This window comes from Sus scrofa, chromosome 4, assembly GCF_054392235.1.
Source record: "Sus scrofa isolate SSC_HxYL_T2T_F1_AM1 chromosome 4, Sscrofa_HxYL_maternal_Yorkshire_Landrace_v2.0, whole genome shotgun sequence".
NCBI classification, from domain to species: Eukaryota; Metazoa; Chordata; class Mammalia; order Artiodactyla; family Suidae; genus Sus; species Sus scrofa.
In genome coordinates, this window is record NC_139386.1 from 16,139,428 (window position 1) to 16,158,938 (window position 19,511).

General features: G+C 37.1%; 1 protein-coding gene across 3 annotated transcripts in view; it reads left to right on the top strand.

Annotated features, from left to right (window-relative positions):
• Positions 1–19,511, top strand: part of ATAD2 (ATPase family AAA domain containing 2) — a 68,767-nt gene that overhangs the window by 38,837 nt on the left and 10,419 nt on the right. For all 3 annotated transcript variants that reach the window (XR_002343117.2, XR_014843389.1, XM_001926030.8), the window contains exons 14-23: positions 2,021–2,180; positions 3,161–3,251; positions 3,918–4,232; positions 5,358–5,490; positions 6,322–6,508; positions 7,362–7,547; positions 14,832–14,967; positions 15,980–16,176; positions 16,721–16,880; positions 19,303–19,425. Coding sequence is in view for 1 of the 3 variants with exons in the window: in XM_001926030.8 (XP_001926065.6) it covers positions 2,021–2,180; positions 3,161–3,251; positions 3,918–4,232; positions 5,358–5,490; positions 6,322–6,508; positions 7,362–7,547; positions 14,832–14,967; positions 15,980–16,176; positions 16,721–16,880; positions 19,303–19,425 (1,688 nt within the window). In the remaining 2 variants the exon portion in view is untranslated. The remainder of the gene's footprint in view (positions 1–2,020; positions 2,181–3,160; positions 3,252–3,917; positions 4,233–5,357; positions 5,491–6,321; positions 6,509–7,361; positions 7,548–14,831; positions 14,968–15,979; positions 16,177–16,720; positions 16,881–19,302; positions 19,426–19,511) is intronic.

The following is a 19,511-nucleotide window of genomic DNA, read 5'->3' on the forward strand; positions in this document are numbered from 1 at the left end:
AATATATTTTTAATTGTCTCACCTGGGAGGGGGTGCTCTGCTGACATCAAGTGGATGAATACCATGGATGCTGTTAAATATTCTACAGTAATCACAGGACAGCTCTCCACAACAAAAAGTTATGGGGGCCAAAATGTCAGTGGAGCCAAGATTGAGAAATCCTGATCTGAGCAATAGTTATCAGAGGCTGCTAAAACAGTAAATAGGTGAAAAGGTTAATAGTAAAGTTTATGCTGAGTGGAGTGAGCTGATGACACCTCAACTAAACCCAATTCTCTGATCTTAAATGAAAATCTGGTATTATGTGCCTCCTGAGATACACCGTAATAAGTACATGGAATCTTGCTGTGAGATATGTAATCCCAGAGAGTTTAGTCTGCATCTGTTACACTCCTAGATCTAACTGCCAGTTTACAGGAAATGCAAAAGCTAGAGGAAAGTTAAATGACCCTATCTAGAAGCAGTCAGCCAAGTCCAGAATGTAGAAAGACAAATGAACCAGTTTCTTCAACAAATAAAGGGCGTGAAGGAAGAGGGGAAAAAACGGAAGTGTGATGAGAACTGTTATAGATTTGAGGGATGCTTGACCAAGTGCAGCATGTGTGTATCTTGGCCTGAGCAGATCGAAATGTAAAAAGATAATTTGGGGTTAAGAGATGCAAATTATTGCCTTTGGAATGGATAAGCAATGAGATCCTGCTGCATAGCACTGGGAACTATATCTAGTTACTTATGATGGAGCATGATAATGGGAGAAAAAAGAATGTATGCATGTATGTGTGACTGGGTCACCTTGCTGTACAGTAGAAAATTGTCAGAACACTAAACCAGCTATAAAGGAAAAAATAAAAATAATTATTAAAAAAAAAAAAGGGATTTCCCGCTGTGGTACAGTGGATTAAGAATCTGGCTGCAGCAGCTTGGGTTGCTGCAGAGGCTTGGGTTCAGTCCCTGGCTCAGGAACTTCTATGTGCCACAGGTGTGGCCACTAAAAAAAAAAAAAGTTTAAAAAATAATTTGAGTTAATCATGGAAATTGGATATTAGGTGATATTAAAGAATTAATGTCATTTATGTTGGTGTCATAGTATCATGGGAGTTTTTTATTTTTTTATTATTTTTTTATTTTTTTGTCTTTTTGCCTTTTCTAGGGCCGCTCCCACGGCATATGGAGGTTCCCAGGCCAGGGGTCAAGTCGGAGCTGTAGCCACCAGCCTACGCCACAGCCACAGCAACACGGGATCTGAGCCGCATCTGCAACCTACACCACAGCTTACGGCAACACCGGATCCTTAACCCATTGAGCAAGGCCAGGGATCGAACCCGAAACCTCATGGTTCCTAGTCGGATTCGTTATAACCACTGAGCCACAATGGGAACTCCTCATGGGAGTTTTTTAAAGCTCTCATCTCAGAAATACATATGTGCAGTACTTAGCGTGAAATATTTGTGGACTAACTGATCTGAGATTTTTCTGTTTGGTTGGATCTTTTTAAAGCTGTTGGGTAAAAATATAAAGGAATACTGACAATTATTGAAACCGAGTGATGAAGATGTAGAGGTTGTTTTACTGTTCTCTCCATAATAAAAAGATTAAAATATAGTTAAAATTCTGTTTTTATGCTGTATGTATATTCCATTTTATTTTGGGGTCCTTTGATAATGCATACACAAGAAAGCGTTTTGTGATTTTTAGTTCCTGTTTGTCTGCCTAGTATTTCCTAATAATTTTTTATATTGTTTCCTTGTTTGAGAACTCTTTAAGTTCCTCGGTGAAATTATGCTTTATGAAATGGCTTCCAGGATCATTCGTGGCATTCTAAAGACTATATTTTCCACTGATTTTTATGTTTATGTGCTATTTACTATGTTATTTTACAGATTTTTTTAGTCCATTGAAAATAATGGGATGCTCCGAGAAAATTCATTCATATGTTTAATGTGTTAAATCTTAGCAAAGAAAGAAATGATGTATTCAGCTTTCATACAATTAATCTCTTCTCTCTTATTTTTGAACTTAGTTCGATTGTTTCCACCCTACTAGCTCTTATGGATGGACTGGACAGCAGAGGAGAAATTGTGGTCATTGGAGCTACCAACAGACTGGATTCCATTGATCCTGCTTTACGAAGGCCGGGTCGCTTTGACAGAGAATTCCTTTTTAGCCTACCTGATAAAGATGTAAGAATTTAACATCACTCTGGAGTTTCCATTTTGGCTCAGTGGTAACAAACTTGACTAGTATCCACAAGGTTACAGGTTCAATCCCTGGCCCTGCTTAGCGGGTTAAGGATCCCAGGTTGTTGCTGTGGCTGTGGTCTTGGTTGCAGATGTGGCTCAGATCTGGTGTTGCTCCCAATTGGACCCCAGCCTGGGAACTTCCATATGCCGCAAATGCAGCCCTAAAAAAAAAAAAAAAAAAAAAAAAAAAGAACTTAACATCCTGAAATTTTGACAAAATTGATTGCCTTTATCATGAACAAGTCTTGGTATAGTGAAAATTTGAGGATTGAGTTTTGTATATTCTGAAGCAAAGTTGCATGATTAATGTTCCAATACATAATGTATGTATTTTTAAAGAGGTATTATTTTATTTAAAGAAAATAGCGGATAATTTTTTATTCTTTTTTTTTTAAAATAGTACCTCCCTGAAAATGCTCTTAAAATTCTTTGAGTTTGAGCACAACGTTTGCTTGTTAATCATGCAAGTTGATTTTGATTCAGAACATGTGGCCATAATGAACAGTCATTCCTTAGCCAGTTCATTAGCCTTGGCTTTTCATGGATATAACTATATAATCATACTTAGTTATTTTAAAGCTGCATAATCTTTTGAGAACTAAGTAAGAAAAGATGAGTAAAGTTGTCAGTATTCTTAAATAAAACAGTTCTTAATATGTTCCAGAATAAACAGTAGTCCATTAATGACTTAATTTCTCTCATTCACATTTATAATGAATAGAACTTGAGCACTGTAAATGCAGATATGTTTAACACAAATTCTTTAAGTGCTTGAAAATACATCTTTTTCATTTTTACTGTTTCATATTTCTGTTTATATTAGTTACTGATGTCTTTAAATTTTTGATCAAATTATTTTGTTATTCTAATCTGAATAGCATTTTATTATTATAGACAAATTAAATTATTTTTATTTGTAGGCTCGAAAAGAAATTCTAAAGATTCACACAAGGGATTGGAATCCTAAACCACTGGACATGTTTCTAGAAGAACTAGCAGAAAACTGTGTTGGTAAACATTGCTTTAAGCTTTAAAAGAAATATTACATGCGTTTCAAAGATGGAACAAGTTGCAGTTTTGCTGAGGTTATGTTTAAAGACATAAAGGTTATATTTATTTCTTAAATTTATTGTTTGTGGCATGTTTTCTTCTTATGGAGTCCTAGATATTAAATAGAGATAATGGACATTTTGGCTGTCAGGTAGTCTGAGAACAAAGTTAGGCAATAATAATAATAGTTACCTTTTGCTGACTTAATATTTTTCTAGTCATCCTGTTAAGCATTCTGCATTTATTGTTTCAGGTAATTCTCACATCAGTCCTATGAAGTAGTTAGCCTTATCCCCATCTTACAGATGTGGAAATGGCTGAGAGAACATGGGTGATTCTCTAATAATCACACATCTAGTAAATGACAAATTAGAATTTGAACATAGCCTGTCTGGTTTTAAAACTTAAGCTCTTGACCCCTCATGCACATCTCACTCAAATAGTTGATGGCTTTGTTAAGGATTATTACCACCATGTAAGTTGCCTGGAGGAATGAGAGATATGTTAGCCTTATTACTCTTAAAAGATTTTGCTGCTATATTGCTAGGCTGATTTTTTTTTTTTAACCTTGGTCACTCTAATGGGGTCGTGGTTTACTTAAAAATTTTTTTTGGTTGCTTTGAATAGGATACTGTGGTGCAGATATCAAGTCAATATGCTCTGAAGCTGCTTTATGTGCTCTGCGGCGACGCTACCCACAGATCTATACCACTAGTGAGAAACTACAATTGGATCTGTCTTCAATTACTATCTCAGCTAAGGATTTTGAGGTAGCTATGCAAAAGATGATACCAGCCTCCCAAAGAGCTGTGACATCGCCTGGGCAAGCATTGTCCACCATTGTGAAACCACTTCTGCAAAGCACCGTTCACAAGATCTTAGAAGCCCTGCAAAGAGTATTTCCACATGCCGAAATCAGGAAAAATAAGGCATTAGACTCAGGTACAAAATTTGATTGACCATGTCTTTTTTTTTTTGCCTTTTTGTCTTTTTAGGGCCGTACTTGTGGCATATGGAGGTTTCCAGGCTAGGGGTTGAATTGGAGCTATAGCTGCCAGCCTACACTACAGCCACAGCCACACAGGATCCAAGCTGCATCTGCGACCTACACCACAGCCCATGGCAACACCAGATCCTTAACCCACTGAGTGAGGCCAGGGATTGAACCTGTGTCCTCATGGATGCTAGTCAGGTTTGTTAACCACTGAGCCATGACGGGAACTCTGACCATTTCATTTTTATAATCAATAAAGCTAGGTGTTTTATACATCCCAGTGATACTTCTTTTATAAACAGCCTCTTGAAAGTAATTTGGTCATCCTTGCCTAGATATTTGAAGGAAATTTACTTCACAGATTGCCCTAGACTTAATCTGTTTTTAAGTTTAGAATGCATTTCTATATTTACTTGTTATTTGTATCTACACAAACTTGTTTTTGTCCACGCTGCTGCATGTGGAAGTTCCTGGGCCGGTAATTGAACCTGCCACACAGCAGCGACCCAAGCCACAGCAATGGCAATGCCAGATCCTTAACTCACTGAGCTACAAGGAAACCCTCTGTACAAACTTTTTTCTCCTTACGGCTGCACCTATGGCATATGGAAGTTCCCAGGCTAGGGGATGAATTGGAGCCGCAGCTGCCAGGCTATGCCACAGCCACAGCCACACCAGATCCAGGCTGCATCTGCAACCCTCACCGCAGCTTACAGCAGTGCTGGATCCTCAAACTACTGAATGAGGCCAGGGATTGAACCTGCATCCTCACAGAGACTAGTTGGGTTCTTAACCTGCTGAGCCACAATGGGAACTCAAGAAACTTTTTTTTTTTTTTTTGGTGTTTCCCTTTTTTTTTTTTTTTTTTTTTTTTAGTTTTATTCAAGAATAGTTGATTTATAATGTTGGAAGATTTCTACTGTACAGCATAGCGGTTCAGTTATACATATGTACACATCCATTTGCTAAAAAATGTAATGGAAGTTTCTCAGTTTGCTAACTGAATCGTAACAAAGATTTGCTTTGTAATCCCAAAACGTTACTAATGTACACTTTTTTCATTTGTTTTATAGATATTTCTTGTCCTCTGTTAGAAAGTGACTTGGCGTACAGTGATGATGATGTTCCATCAGTATATGAAAATGGACTTTCTCAAAAATCCTTTAATAAGGCAAAAGAAAATTTTAATTTTCTTCATTTGAATAGGTACATTTCCCTTGAAAATTAATATATGTATTCTTTGATGTGTAAATTCTCTAAGACTAAATGAAATGATGTTTGAAAAGATAATGGATGCTAATTAATCTTTTTTAAACTAAAATTATTTGAAAAATTTTTTATTGTTATGTTGTCGTGATGGTAGAAACTATACTATTTAAAGTATTCCTAAAAATCTGTAGAGGTTGGTTGTTTCCAAAAGCCATATAAACCATGCTGTTATTTTATTTTTATTTATTTTTAAAACTTTATTTTATGGCCGCCTCTGCAGCATATGGATATTCCCGGGCCAGGGATTGAATTCAAGATACAGCTGAAACCTACACCACAGCTGTTGCAACGCTGGATCCTTTAACCCACTGCACTGAGCCAGAATCGACCTGAGCCACTGTAGTCAGATTCTTAACCCATTGTGTCCCATCAAGGATTCCTAAACCATGTTGTTATGATTGACTAGCCATGTAGTCAAAACTTTTTGACTTATAAAAGTTCATAATTAGGAGTTACCGTCGTGGCTCAGCGGAAACGAATCTGACTAGTATCCATGAGAATGCAGGTTTGATCCCTGGCCTCACTCAGCAGGTTAAGGATCTGGTGTTGCCATGAGCTGTGGGGTAGGTCGCAGACGTGGTTCGGATCTGTCGTTGCTGTAGCTATGGTGTAGGCCAGCAGCTACAGCTTTGATTCAGCCCCTGGAAACCTCCATATGCCAATGGTAGGGCCCTAAAAAGACAGGGGAAAAAAGTTCTTGATTAGTAATTTGGGAGAGAAATTTAAACTTTTTTTCCTTAAACATAGATTATTACTCATTTCTTTCAGAAATGCATGTTATCAACCTATGTCTTTTCGACCAAGAATGTTGATAGTGGGAGAGCCAGGATTTGGGCAGGGTTCTCATTTAGCCCCAGCTGTCATCCATGCTTTGGAAAAATTTGCAGTATACACATTAGACATTCCTGTTCTTTTTGGAGTCAGTGCTACATCTCCTGAAGAAACATGTGCCCAGGTAACTCATTTTTGCTCAGACAGATAAGCTGTAAGAAAAAGTAGTCTTCCAAAGACAGAATTTAGAATTGCCTCTTTTTTTTTATTAAAGAGTATGGGTTTAAATCCCATTTTCACCACTCAATATCTGTGTGACTTAGGAGAGTTATTAGATCTCTCTGTCTCCTTTTCCCTATTTGTAAAATGGAGATAATAAGAGTACTTAACCTTGTATGGCAGTTGTAAGAATTAAATGAGTAAAGTACTTAAAACAGTGACTGCTTTATGCAGATATTTGCCGATTCTATTTTTACTATGTTTATATTAATTTTTGTAAATGTAAAAGTGTTTTATTTTTATATTTAACCTTGGTTGTCATAAAAAAAAGTCTTCTTGGAGATCCCATCATGGCACAGCGGAAACAAATCCAACTAAGAACCGTGAGGTTGCAGGTTCGTCCCTGGCCTCGTTCATCAGGTTAAGGATCCCAGGTTGTTGCCGTGAGTGTAGGTCACAGATGCAGCTCTGATCTGACATTGCTGTGGCTGTGGTGTAGGCTGGCAGCTGTAGCTCCGATTCGACCCCTAGCCTGGGAATCTCCATATGTCGCAGGTGCAGCCCTAAACAAAAAAAAAAAGAAAAAAGAAAAATCTTCTAGATTTCTTGAGCTGTGTTCTAATTGCTTGAATCAGTGTTTTTCAAAAAATGAGACTTCTACAAAACATTTAAAAATAAGATTAAAGATTGGGGGAGCATTTTAAAAACTCAAGGTTTTATGTGAAAATTCTGGTAAGCTTAACATTGTTTCAAATTAATAAAGCACATTACTAATATACTGACTCTAATTGAATGTAATTTTTTTCTCTCTCTACTAGATGATTCGTGAAGCTAAGAGAACAGCACCAAGTATAGTATATGTTCCTCATATTCACTTGTGGTGGGAAATAGTTGGACCAACACTCAAAGCCACATTTACCACATTATTACAGAATATTCCTTCATTTGCTCCAGTTTTACTACTTGCAACTTCTGACAAACCCCATTCTTCTCTGCCAGAAGAGGTAATTTGTGGGAGAAATCATTATACTTCAAAAAGAGATATTCATACCAAAGTAATAAGAATTTATTGTAAAAATTCAAAGTGCTACAGAGGTGAATAAAATAAGGAAAAGTTTTCCTATTAAAGATAATCATTGTTAGCTGTTTGTTATATGTTCTTATTGGGCAGGATGTTATGTGTACATGTGTATGTGTATAGTAAGACCACATAATTTTTTTTTCTCTTACGCAAACGGAATTTGATGCATAATCTGTAACTTGCTTTATATCTTATGTATTTTTTAATATGTAAGTCTTAAGAGTGACATGACTTTTTCCATTGTCTTGATATGCCATAACTCATTTATCCAAATCCTTATTAATAGATATTTCATTTTTCCTCTTTTTTTTTTTTTCCTGTTGAACTGTTACAGTGAGTACTCTTGGGTTTTAAAGTGTGTGATCATTACTATGTGGATTTTTTAGCATCCCTTCCTAGAAATGGAATAACTATAGCTTTGTCAGAATATGCACATTTGACACTTTTGATAGTGTCAAATTGTTGTCCTTCAAATTTGTATCAGTTTACACAACTACCAGTAACAAAAGTTGATGCTGCCCTGCTTGTAATGCTCTTCTCCTAGATATTTTCCTGGCATGATCCTTTATTTTTCTCAGGTCTCTGCCTATATATCAATTCAGATAGGTCTTCCCTGATTAGCCTCTCAATTATAGCAGTGGCACCTCTGCCCATTATTCTGCTTTGTTTCTGTCACTACTTGATATTAAATATTCCTTTTTTGACTCTGTCTCTCCTAGCAGAATGTAAAGTATGTAAAGTTAAGTACTTTTTTTCTATCTCTCTATCCCCAGAGTACATACTGATGAGTATATCGAAGGTCTCTCTGTGTGTATGCTTTTTTAAAAATAAATGACTTTAGAAGTTCCCATCGTGGCTCAGTGGTTAACGAACCTGACTAGTATCCATGGGGACTCACGATCCATCCCTGGCTTCCCTCAATGGGTTAAGGAGCCAGTGTAACTGGTGTAGGTCACAGATGAGGCTTGGATCTGGCGTTGGTGTGGCTGTGGTGTAGGCCAGCAGCTATAGCTCCGTTTTGACCCCTAGCCTGGGAACCTCCATATGCCATGAGTGTGACCCTAAAAAGACAAAAGACAAAAAAAACAGACTTTAATACGTTTTTCCTGCCTTTAACAGAATTTGTTTATAGTCTTTAGAACATTAGTAGGAAGATAAATTCAAATCTTTTATTAAAGAAATATTGAGCGCTTATTCTATGACAAGCATCATTCTAGGTGTTGGAATATAGCATTCAACAATTCAGATCAAAATTCATATCCTTCTAGGGCTTACATTTTAGTTGAGTGGGAAACAGACATAAATAAAATATAATACTAATCTACAGCTTTGGAGAAAATTTAGCTAAGCATTGCCAAGTGTGGTAGGTTCACATTATTAAATCCCCTGGGTTGGCGTCACTAAGAACACGGCATTTAAATACCTGGAAGAGGTAAGGTAGTGACCCACCTGAGCATCTAAGCAACAAGGGTTCCTGGCAGAGGACAAGCAAGTGCAAAAGTCTTGAGGCAAAAGTGCATTTGATGTGTTAGAAAAGTTGCAAAAAGTCCAGAGTGGCTGGAGCAGACTGAGTGAAGGGTAGAATAGAAGGAAATGAAGTCAAGAAGTTACCAAAGGACCAGATAATGTCCCTGATGGCAGTTTTAGTCCTTGTGAATCATTCAACTAAAGAATTGAGTAATTGTGAAAGGAACATTACGTATAGATTAATTACAGATTCTTGGGGTGGGAAGAGTCCTTAAAGGTTTCTAATTTAGTTAATCTAGTTCTGAACTTCAAAGTCTTTCCATTGTGTAGAGCGCCTTCTCTCTTCATTTTGTTAGCTCTGACTCCTAAAAAATGCATTTATTTTGAGAGATTTCTTAATCTCCATTTGTTTCCCCAATACAGTTGAGAACCTGTCTAATTTGTCTTCATTATGATAACTCTTTGTATGTTCAAATATACTTTTGAGTTCATTTCTATTCTTCACTCTGACCCAGGGTTTTTCACACTAAACATTTTTCCTACGATGAGGTATAGTCCCTGGAATTATTAAATACAATAGAAGATTATTTCTTGCTCATTTAACAATACCAGGCAGATAATTAGACTGATAGGTCTACCCTCCCCCAAGTAGTCATTTCAGACACTTGGGCTGAGGGAGCTTTCTAATTTTCATCATGTGGCTTTCCAGGTTATTTTTATTCCACCCAGCTAAAAGGATTGGCCCATTCTTGTGCCTGGTTTGAAAGTAATACATATTATTTCCTTTCACATTCTGTTAGCTAAAATTCACATAGCCAAACCTGACTGCAAGGGAGACTAGGAAAAGTGTTACAGCAGTGTGCATCAAAAAGAGGAGAACATGGGCTGTGATAATAGAGGCTGTGTTGCACATCACACATATTTTTAGTTTCCTCAAAATTCTAGTCACTCTCCTGAATGAATGTCTTTCTTTTTATATTCCTTCTAAAAGGCTGTACCCAGAATGAATTAAGTATTCTAGCAGTGTTCTGATTAACAGAATAAAGAAGAATTGCTATTTAGTAGCCCCATTATACTATTGATTTATTGTACTCACTATAAGTTAAAACTTGTTAATTATTTCAAAGTTTAAAGTGAAGATAAGTTTGTATTCTTGGTAATGAGTAAGGCAAACTAGCTGAATTTTCTTTATATGGACAAAGTTGAAAAACAAAAAAATTTAGCCTGGGATAACTTTATTGAGAATGTGGAAATTCTGTGCTTAAAAAAATTTTTTTAAGACAAATTCTTCATGTTCTTACAGTAATATTTCCTGAGCATGTAATTTTAAACTGGATGAAGTATCCTAGTATCATACTGTACAGCAGGTTGGAATGGATACTGGACCTGGAATTGCTCATTTTACAAAATGAATAATCTAGACTAGACTATATAGATACAAATAAGTAAATCCACTTTGAGCCTTATGTAGTCTATATAGTCCTTTGTGATTCAGTGATGCTGTCTATATAGTGTTGGACTATAATACATGAGAACTACTGTGTAAACCATTATTAGCTACATTAAAGTTTGTCCATCTCAAAACTGCAGTCAGAGTGTCTGTATGCATGAGCACTAGTGGACATAAAAACTTAGCAGTATGGAGAAATGAGAAAGAATGTCATCAGTGAATTAGATACTTTGATGGATCCGTGAAAGACAAGCAGGGGTTATTAGCCTGATGCAGGTAACCACATTTCAAAGTATGTGTGCGAAAGGACTGCTTTGAAAGATGGGAGTAGTTTCTAGCTCTGGGTCAGTGCTAGTAAGGAATTGAAAGAGTCCTTGGACAACTTTGGGGTAGTTGGCTTTCTTCACTTCTGACCATGCCAGACAGCAGTCAGCAGAGTTGTTTGTCCCCAGCTAGAGCAGTGACTATGCACCCAAGAATTAGTGTGGCAGAGCATTGAGTTTATCCATAGGTGCTAATGTCAGAAGGAGTGGGGCGACCCTGTGCCCAGAAGACAAATTACAGGTACCAGTATAGGCTAGCTTCTTCCATAATCACTGAAAGTAGAAGTTAGAATAAACAGAAAAGGCGCCAGTGAACATTCAGAGATTTCAAGGCAGAGATGGGTTTTTATTATAAATAAGCATTTGCAGTAAGACAGTCATGTCCATGTATCAGCGACAGACTTGTGGAAAAGAACCAATTGAAGACATTATAAATGAAATAACTCCATGAAAATAAAAAGGCCCACAAGGTGAAAAAAGAGCAGACACAGTTGAAGAGTGGATTAGCAGGATGGAAGATCATAAAATCAGGAATTCCTAATATAACAAAAACAAATAATAAAGATTTAAAAAGTAAGGAAAAGTTAAAGAAAATGGAGGAAATAGATTCAGGTCTAACATCTGTTGGGATTTATGAGAGAAAAGAATTGTAAAAGATTTCATAGAATTAAATAATACCATAGTCTTCAGATTTAAAAGGTCCCTTGTTCTAACTGATGGATATAAAAAGATCCACATCTAGATAAAATTTCACAACATCAAAAGTAAAGAGAAAAAATCTTCTAAGAGAATAAAACATTACTAGAAAGGATTGAAAAATTGCTTCTACAATCTTTTTTTTTTTTTTTTTTTTTTTTGCTTTTCAGGGCCACACCAATAGCATATGTATGGAGGTTCCCAGGCTAGGGGTCTAATCAGAGCTACAGCTGCTGGTCTATACCACAGCCACAGCAATGCCAGATCCAAGCTTCTACATTCTTATTGGTAACACTGGTTACTAAGGAGGCAAATAAGCAATATTTTCAAAGTTTGAAGGAAAATGATTTTGAACCTGCAATTTTCTTCCCAACAAAGTTAGCATTTGCATGAGAGAGCAAAATATATTTTTGAACATTCAATGCCTAAGAAACTATTACCCATATACCCCTGACTGAAAGAATTATTAAAGGGTTATTATTTCTCCTCTTGGGTTTTTTGTTTTTGTTTGTTTTGCAGAAGAGACATATAAGAAGCAGGGAGTGAAAAAAGCAGTAAAACTTGTTACAAAATTGTGCTAAAAACATTTTTTTTTAAGGAATGTGAAACTAAAGCTAAGTCGATCTTGGTCTGAACTCAAAACGGCAGGAAGGGTATATTGAGAATGAGGCAGTAAAAGCAAAATCAGATATTTAGCCAATATGTAGACAATGATTAGCCTTACAGTTTGGTAGGAAAATAAGCTTATAACAGTAAAAGAATAGAAATGTAACTTCCAGGCCAGCAAAAAGCGGGGAAAGGTACAAATTGCAATAAAAATATCAACAGAACAAGTGGATTCTAAAATTTAACATAGAAGAAAAAAGTGTTTGAATTTCCAAGAAAATTTTGAAAAAGCAGTGAGTAGGTTCTTAGCCCACCAAATTTGGTAAAGCATACCACAAAGTTGGCAATTAAAACTCTGAATTTGGGAGTTCCCATCGTGGCTCAGTGGTTAATGAATCCGACTAAGAACCATGAGGTTGCGGGTTTGATCCCACTGAGGCCTTGCTCAGTGGGTTAAGGACCCGGTGTTGCTGTGAGCTGTGGTATAGGTTGCAGACGTGGCTCAGATCCCACGTTGCTGTGGCTGTGGCGTAGGCTGGTGGCTACAGCTCCAGTTCGATCCCTAGCCTGGGAACCTCCATATGCCATAGGAGCGGCCGAAGAAAATGGCAAAAAGACAAAAAAAACAACTCTGAATTTGGGCCAGAGTGAACATATTAATGGACTACAGCTCATTAGTAGACTCTTGTATATAAGTAGTTTAGTAAACTAAATGAATTAGCAAAGTAGGGGCTTATTTCATAAATTGTGTTGGGACGATATGAGGAAAATTATCATAATTTTCATAAGCTTGAAGCAGGAAAAACCCGACAAAGCAGAAAGTGCAAAAGCCATAAATGTAAATTTCTCTGTATAAAGATATGCTAATCAAAGCACACAAGCATCATATAAGGAATAAACATTACTATCCTTTAAAAGTAATACTTGGAGGAGTTCCCATCGTGGCTCAGTGGAAACGAATCTGACTGGTTTCCATGAGGATGAGGGTTCGATCCCAGGCCTCACTCAGCAGGTCAAGGTTCCAGCGTTGCCACGAGCTGTGGTATATAGGTCACAGATGGTGGCATGGATCTGGTGTTGCTGTGGCTGTGGTATAGGCCAGCAGCTACTGCTCCAATTTGACTCCCAACCTGGGAACCTCCATATGCCATGTGTGCGGCCCTAAAAAGACCAAAAAAAGTAAGATAAAAGTAGTAATACTTGGAGGAGTTCCCGCTGTGGTACAATGGGATCTGCAGTGTCTTGGGAGTGCTGGGAGGCAGGTTCCATCCCTGGCCCAGGAACTTCATATGCCATGGAAGAGCCAAAAAAGAAGAAAATAATGAAAATAATACTTGGAAAGATCTAGAGGTTTATGTAGAAACATCCTTTGGAGATCTGTTTTGCCATATTACTTTTTTGGCAGTAAAATATCCATGACATGTAATTTACCGGAATTCTCACTGTGGCTCATCAGGTTAAGAACCCAGCTAGTATCCATGAGGATGCGAGTTCGATCCCTAGCCTCCCTAGCCTCACTTAGTGGGTTAAGGATCAGGCATTGCCAAGAGCTGTGGTGTAGATAGCAGATGTGGCTCAGATCTCGCATTTCTCTGTCTGTGGTGTAGGCCAGTGGCTACAGCTCTGATTCTGCCGCTATCCTGGGAGCTTCCATATGCTGTGGGTGCAGCCCTAACCATCGCCCCCCCCAAAAAAAAACCCATGCAGTTTACTGTTTTAACATTGTTAAGCATATAATTCAGTGGCATTAAGTCTGTTCATTTCATGCAGCATCACCATGATCCATTTCTGGAATTTTTTATCATCCCAAACAGAATCTCTGTACCCATTAAACAGTTATTCCCCATTCCCTCCTCTCCCAACCCTTGGAAACCTCTAGTAACTTTCTGTCTCTTGGAATGTGTCCTCATTTAAGTGGAACATAGAGTATCTGCCCTTTTGTGACTGGCTTATTTCACTTAGCATGATATTTTCAGTGTTCATCCACTTGGTAGCATATGTTAGGATTTCATCCCTTTTTTAGGCTGAATGATATCCCACTGTACCTAGGCAGCACATTTTATCTGTTCAGCTGGTGATGAACATTTGAATGTCTCTACCTCCTGTCTACTGTGAATAATCTTGCTATGATTATTGATATACAAGTATCTATTGAGTCTTTTTTTAATACATATACTGGGTTACATGATAATTCTGTGTTTAACTTTTCAGGAACTGCCATACCATTTTCCACAGTGGGTGCACCATTTTATATTCCTACCGTTACAAGGGGTCTAATTTCTTCACATCCTTACCAGTACTTGTTGTTTTCCAGCCTTTATTCTTATTGAACAACCACTCATTTTCATATGTCACTTTGGATTGTGAAAGTGAATTAATTTATTTAAAAAAAAAACTTTTAGGTAAAATATTATCCTATCAGTTACCATAGGAATTATAGTTTTGAAGTCTTGAGTTCTAAAGACGATCTCATGTTTTTTAGTTCCTAATCTATTGCATACATGCTTTATATATGTCTAGTATAAAGATTTAAGAAGTCCTTTATTATCCTTATTATATGATTTAGATTGCTATTTAGAAATATGTGTACAGTAATCTACTGTTGCCTTGAATGATTGACACATATGTAGTGTGTGTGTACATATATACATCTGTTTTCTTTAAGGTACAAGAATTATTTATCCGTGATTATGGAGAAATTTTTAATGTCCAGTTACCTAATAAAGAAGAACGGACACAATTTTTTGAAGATTTAATTCTAAAGCAAGCTGCTAAGCCTCCTATATCAAAAAAGAAAGCAGGTTAGTTCCTATATTAAAGTTAATATATAATAATTTTGAGAAAGTGGAAATAAAATATCAGTTAATGACATTGCTAGCTTTTAATAACATAAGCTTAAAACCTGTTATGAGGTTGATAGCTCTTACTGATTAAAAATCCCTATAATTCCCATTAAAATAGACTAAAGTTCTTAAAGCATACAAAAGCCTTTCATAGGATAGCCCAAATCTGTGTGGGATTGGGGCCACAATCCATAGAATAGCCCTACTAATCTGTTTTTCCAAGGCCATTTTTGGCACTTTTCTCTCCCCTACCTTTTTCTTTACAAAGCACTCAGTCTTTAAATCATATACAACATAATCCTGTCTTCATAATTTTATGCATCCTCGCTCTCTGTCAGTAATTCTTCTATCCCTAGCCCTGTCACTGCCTAAGGAACTACTTTCCCTTCTAGTATAAGTCATTTCCCCCCAACATATAGACAAAATTAACACTACCTTTAAGATGCACTGTACTTTTTTCATACTACTAATATGACGTTACAGTGATGTTATAATTATGTCTCTTACTCCCTTAATTGACTGTCAACTTATTGGAACAGCACTCTCATACTCCCCTTTTTATCCTGAGTGCTTGTTATTGCATATCTAAACAAAATAAAACTTTTATTATATTTGAAACATACCATAATTTTTCATTAGTTCAAGAATTAACTTAATAAAGACAACTTTTAAAATAGAATATTCTTGTCTGAAAATATGTATTTTCAAAATTTTAATTTTAGCCTCTTAAAGGATTTTAAAGTGGTAATGACTTAGGAATTAGCACTCCAAATTACAAGTAGCTAATTACTGCTGGAGAGGGTGTAGTGGTTGGGATTATTGTAGCACTTTAGTATTCCAGATCCTCTGATTCCTGGCAGTCGAATATAAGGAGATAACCCCTGAAAGCTCAGCTACTGTGTGCACTGAAACATTTGTCACTCTCGGTATGATGGGAGAGTGGTAACTAAAATCTTCCATTCGTGTAAAGTTTTGCAGGCCTTGGAGGTACTCCCCGTAGCACCACCACCTGAGCCAAGACCATTGACAGCAGAAGAAGTGAAAAGACTAGAAGAACAAGAAGAAGATACATTTAGAGAACTGAGGATTTTTTTAAGAAATGTTACACATAGACTTGCTAGTGACAAGCGATTCAGAATATTTACCAAACCTGTTGACCCTGATGAGGTATTAATCTTTGGATAAAATGTGTGCTAAGCTATATAAATAATGCTTCAGAATTAGAGGATATTTGAATAGTTTATGTGGTTCCCTCTATACACTCTGAATTTGTTTTCTGTGTTTGGAAACCTATCAAGTAGTTTCCTAAGCACATGGAGGCTTTGAGAGGAAGGCATTTTCCTTTCCTACAAGCATAGATAATTAACTTTGACCCACTCAAACATTCTAGAAGTAATTCAAGAATGTCTTAATGCTGCATGATGATATTGTGACCTCCAGAGTTAAGAGTGAGGTCCTAAGTTGACATTGAAGGATTGGTGGCATTTCGATGAGGAAAGAGGTATAGGATGTTATTGGAGATATAGATGCCTAAGAATAAGAATTAATATAAAGCAAAGCCCATCTTAGAGTCAAAGTTTCATAATAATACATTTTCGTTGTCTCTTATGTATTTGTTCTCTCTCCCCTACTTTGCCTGGCAGAAAAATGTGACTCATATTTTTTATGTTCAGAATTAATTTAGTGATTTGGTCATTTGCTTGAATTTTAGGTTCCTGATTATGTCTCTGTAATAAAACAGCCAATGGACCTTTCGTCTGTAATCAGTAAAATTGATCTCCACAAGTATCTGACTGTGAAAGACTATTTGAGTGATATTGATCTAATCTGTAGTAATGCTTTAGAATATAATCCAGATAGAGATCCTGGAGGTGAGCATTAGCGTTCTTTTGTTTTCCCCCAGAGGGTGCAGTGGGGACTCTATATTACAAATATTTTACGGTGCCATTCAACAATATCCTCATCTTACAGTTGAGGAGAATGGAAGTTTAGAGAGAGAAAAAACTTACTCAAGGAGTTCCCATCGTGGCTCAGTGGTTAATGGATCCGACTAGGAACCATGAGGTTGCAGGTTCGATCCCTGGCCTCTCTCAGTGGGTTAAGGATCCGGCGTTGCTGTGAGCTGTGGTGTAGGTCGCAGACGCGGCTTGGATCTAGCGTTGCTGTGCCTCTAGTGTAGGCCTGTGGCGACAGCTCCAATTTGACCCCTAGCCTGGGAACCTCTGTATGCCGTGGGTGCAGCCCTAAAAAGGCAAAAAGACAAAAAAAAAGAAAAAAAAAAACTTATTCAAGGATACTATCAGGAAGTGGCAGAGACAGAATTTGCAGGTTTCTTTCACTCCAAGACAATTATGTGATATAGCTTCTAATGAAACACAAATTATGTAATAACTTAGCTTGTCTCCTTTGTTTATCAGTGTTCTTTCTCAAAATAGAAAAATTAAAACTAGTAAGTTTGAAAGGATTTTCTTAGTTAAGCACATTATAATTTGTATTACAAAAGTAATATAGCATAATACTTGCTAATAATAATAGTTTTAAAACTAAGTCCCCATTTCCATTCTCTGGAGGTAGACACTGTTAAGTTTGGGGATATCGCTCCAGACCTTTTCAATGAATTGAATGCTTTCACATTCTACCTCACCTGTCTGGTCTATTAATGAATAAAATATATAAAGGGATTTTTAAGTGATAATATTTGTTCACATATGTAATGATATATTCAAATATCTTCATATTTGCTATAAACGTGTTCATTTCCCAAAAATATTCTCTCAGGTGATTTTTTTCCCTAGTTTCCTAGTCTTGCTTTATGGATGCCATGTTGTCCTTATCTGTCTCAGTGGATGATTTTTTTTTTTTTTAATAGTTCTGTTTTCTGCATTGACACTCTTCTCCAGTACATTGGCTTTCTGCTTTTAAATTTGTACTGTTTATAAATTAGATTGATTAACACTGGGAGTTTCTTCAGCAGCTGAAAAGCTTACTCTTCTTCCCTTGCCAGTCTTCTACCCCCGCTTTCCATAGGCTTTACCCCACAGTTCAAAGTGCTGGAGCGCAAGCAGTGGCAAACAGGCTACCAAGAGGAGGAGTATCTCATCACTGTAGAAAGAGGGAAACATTTATCCTGGAGGGAGATAGCCTGTTTCATTGTAATTGTACCGCTGCTACTTCCCTTTCTGTCCATTGTGACAATCTAAAATTACTTTAGACCAGTGATATTCACACTTTAGCATGCATCAGCATCTCCTAAAGGACGTGTTAAGAGGAGCTTGCTGGGCCCATCTCTGTGATTTTTGATTCTGTAATGTAGGTTAGGGCCTAAGAATGGGATTCTGACAGTTTCTCAGGTGGTGCCGATGCTACCACACTCCAGAAACTGATGTCCTTCCTTTTTTTCAGGCCACATTAGAAACAATATCCTTTCTGTCCTTGTAGCTGTTGCTGTCAACTGTAAACTGGGTGTGAGATAGTGCAGCCTCCTACCCTATGAGGGGGACTGATCCAGCTATTCAAGCAAATTTACATTCACTTTTTTTTTTTTTTGCTTTTTAGGGCCGCACCTGAGGCATATGGAAGTTTCTAGGCTAGGGGTCCAATCAGAGCTGCAGCTGTCAGCCTATGCCACAGCCACAGCAATGCAGGATCCAAGCCACATCTTCAACCTACACCACAGCTCACAGCAGTGCTGCTGGATCCTTAGCCCACTGAGCAGGGCTAGGGATCGAACCCACATTCTCATGGATACTAGTCAGGTTCTTAACCCACTGAGCCATGACAGGACTCTTACATTCTCTTATTACCTGCCTCCTGCTTAAAGGCATATTCCAGTTTTACAGTGCTTGTACTCAATTTAGGATTTTTTCCATTGTTTCCCATGTGGGATTACTGTTTCATTGTCTTTGTTTAGTTTCTCAGTCAGTGTAGTGATGTCCTCTTTATTTCTTCCGAAATTCTTTTTCATCCCTGGTTCAGTAATAACCCTGATAGCCTTCCTTGCTATTTTTGTGTCATTGTGTTGTTGTTTAGTCTTGCTATTGATTGATTCTTATATTGTTTCTGACATTTCAGGGGGATCTGGATAGAACAGGACAGTGAAACTGGGTTTAGTCTGCCATGTTGAGTCAGATGTTTAGATTAATGCTAAAAACAGAAATAACATAACGCCAGTGACTTTTACTATTCACGGTGGAAGTTAAAAAGGAATAGCTGTAATCTTAGTCTGACATGTTGAGTTAATTTTTGTTGAATTATTAAAGGAGGAAGTTTTAAAATTCTTTATTCATCCCTTAGATCGTCTTATTAGGCACAGAGCCTGTGCTTTAAGAGATACTGCCTATGCAATAATTAAAGAAGAACTTGATGAAGACTTTGAGCAGCTTTGTGAAGAAATTCAAGAATCTAGAAAGAAGAGAGGTAGGAAAATGATGTGATATCAGAAAAAGATGCTTTCGATGTAATGCATTGAGTCCTTTTGGTTAATTCTTTATGTAATTTTGAAA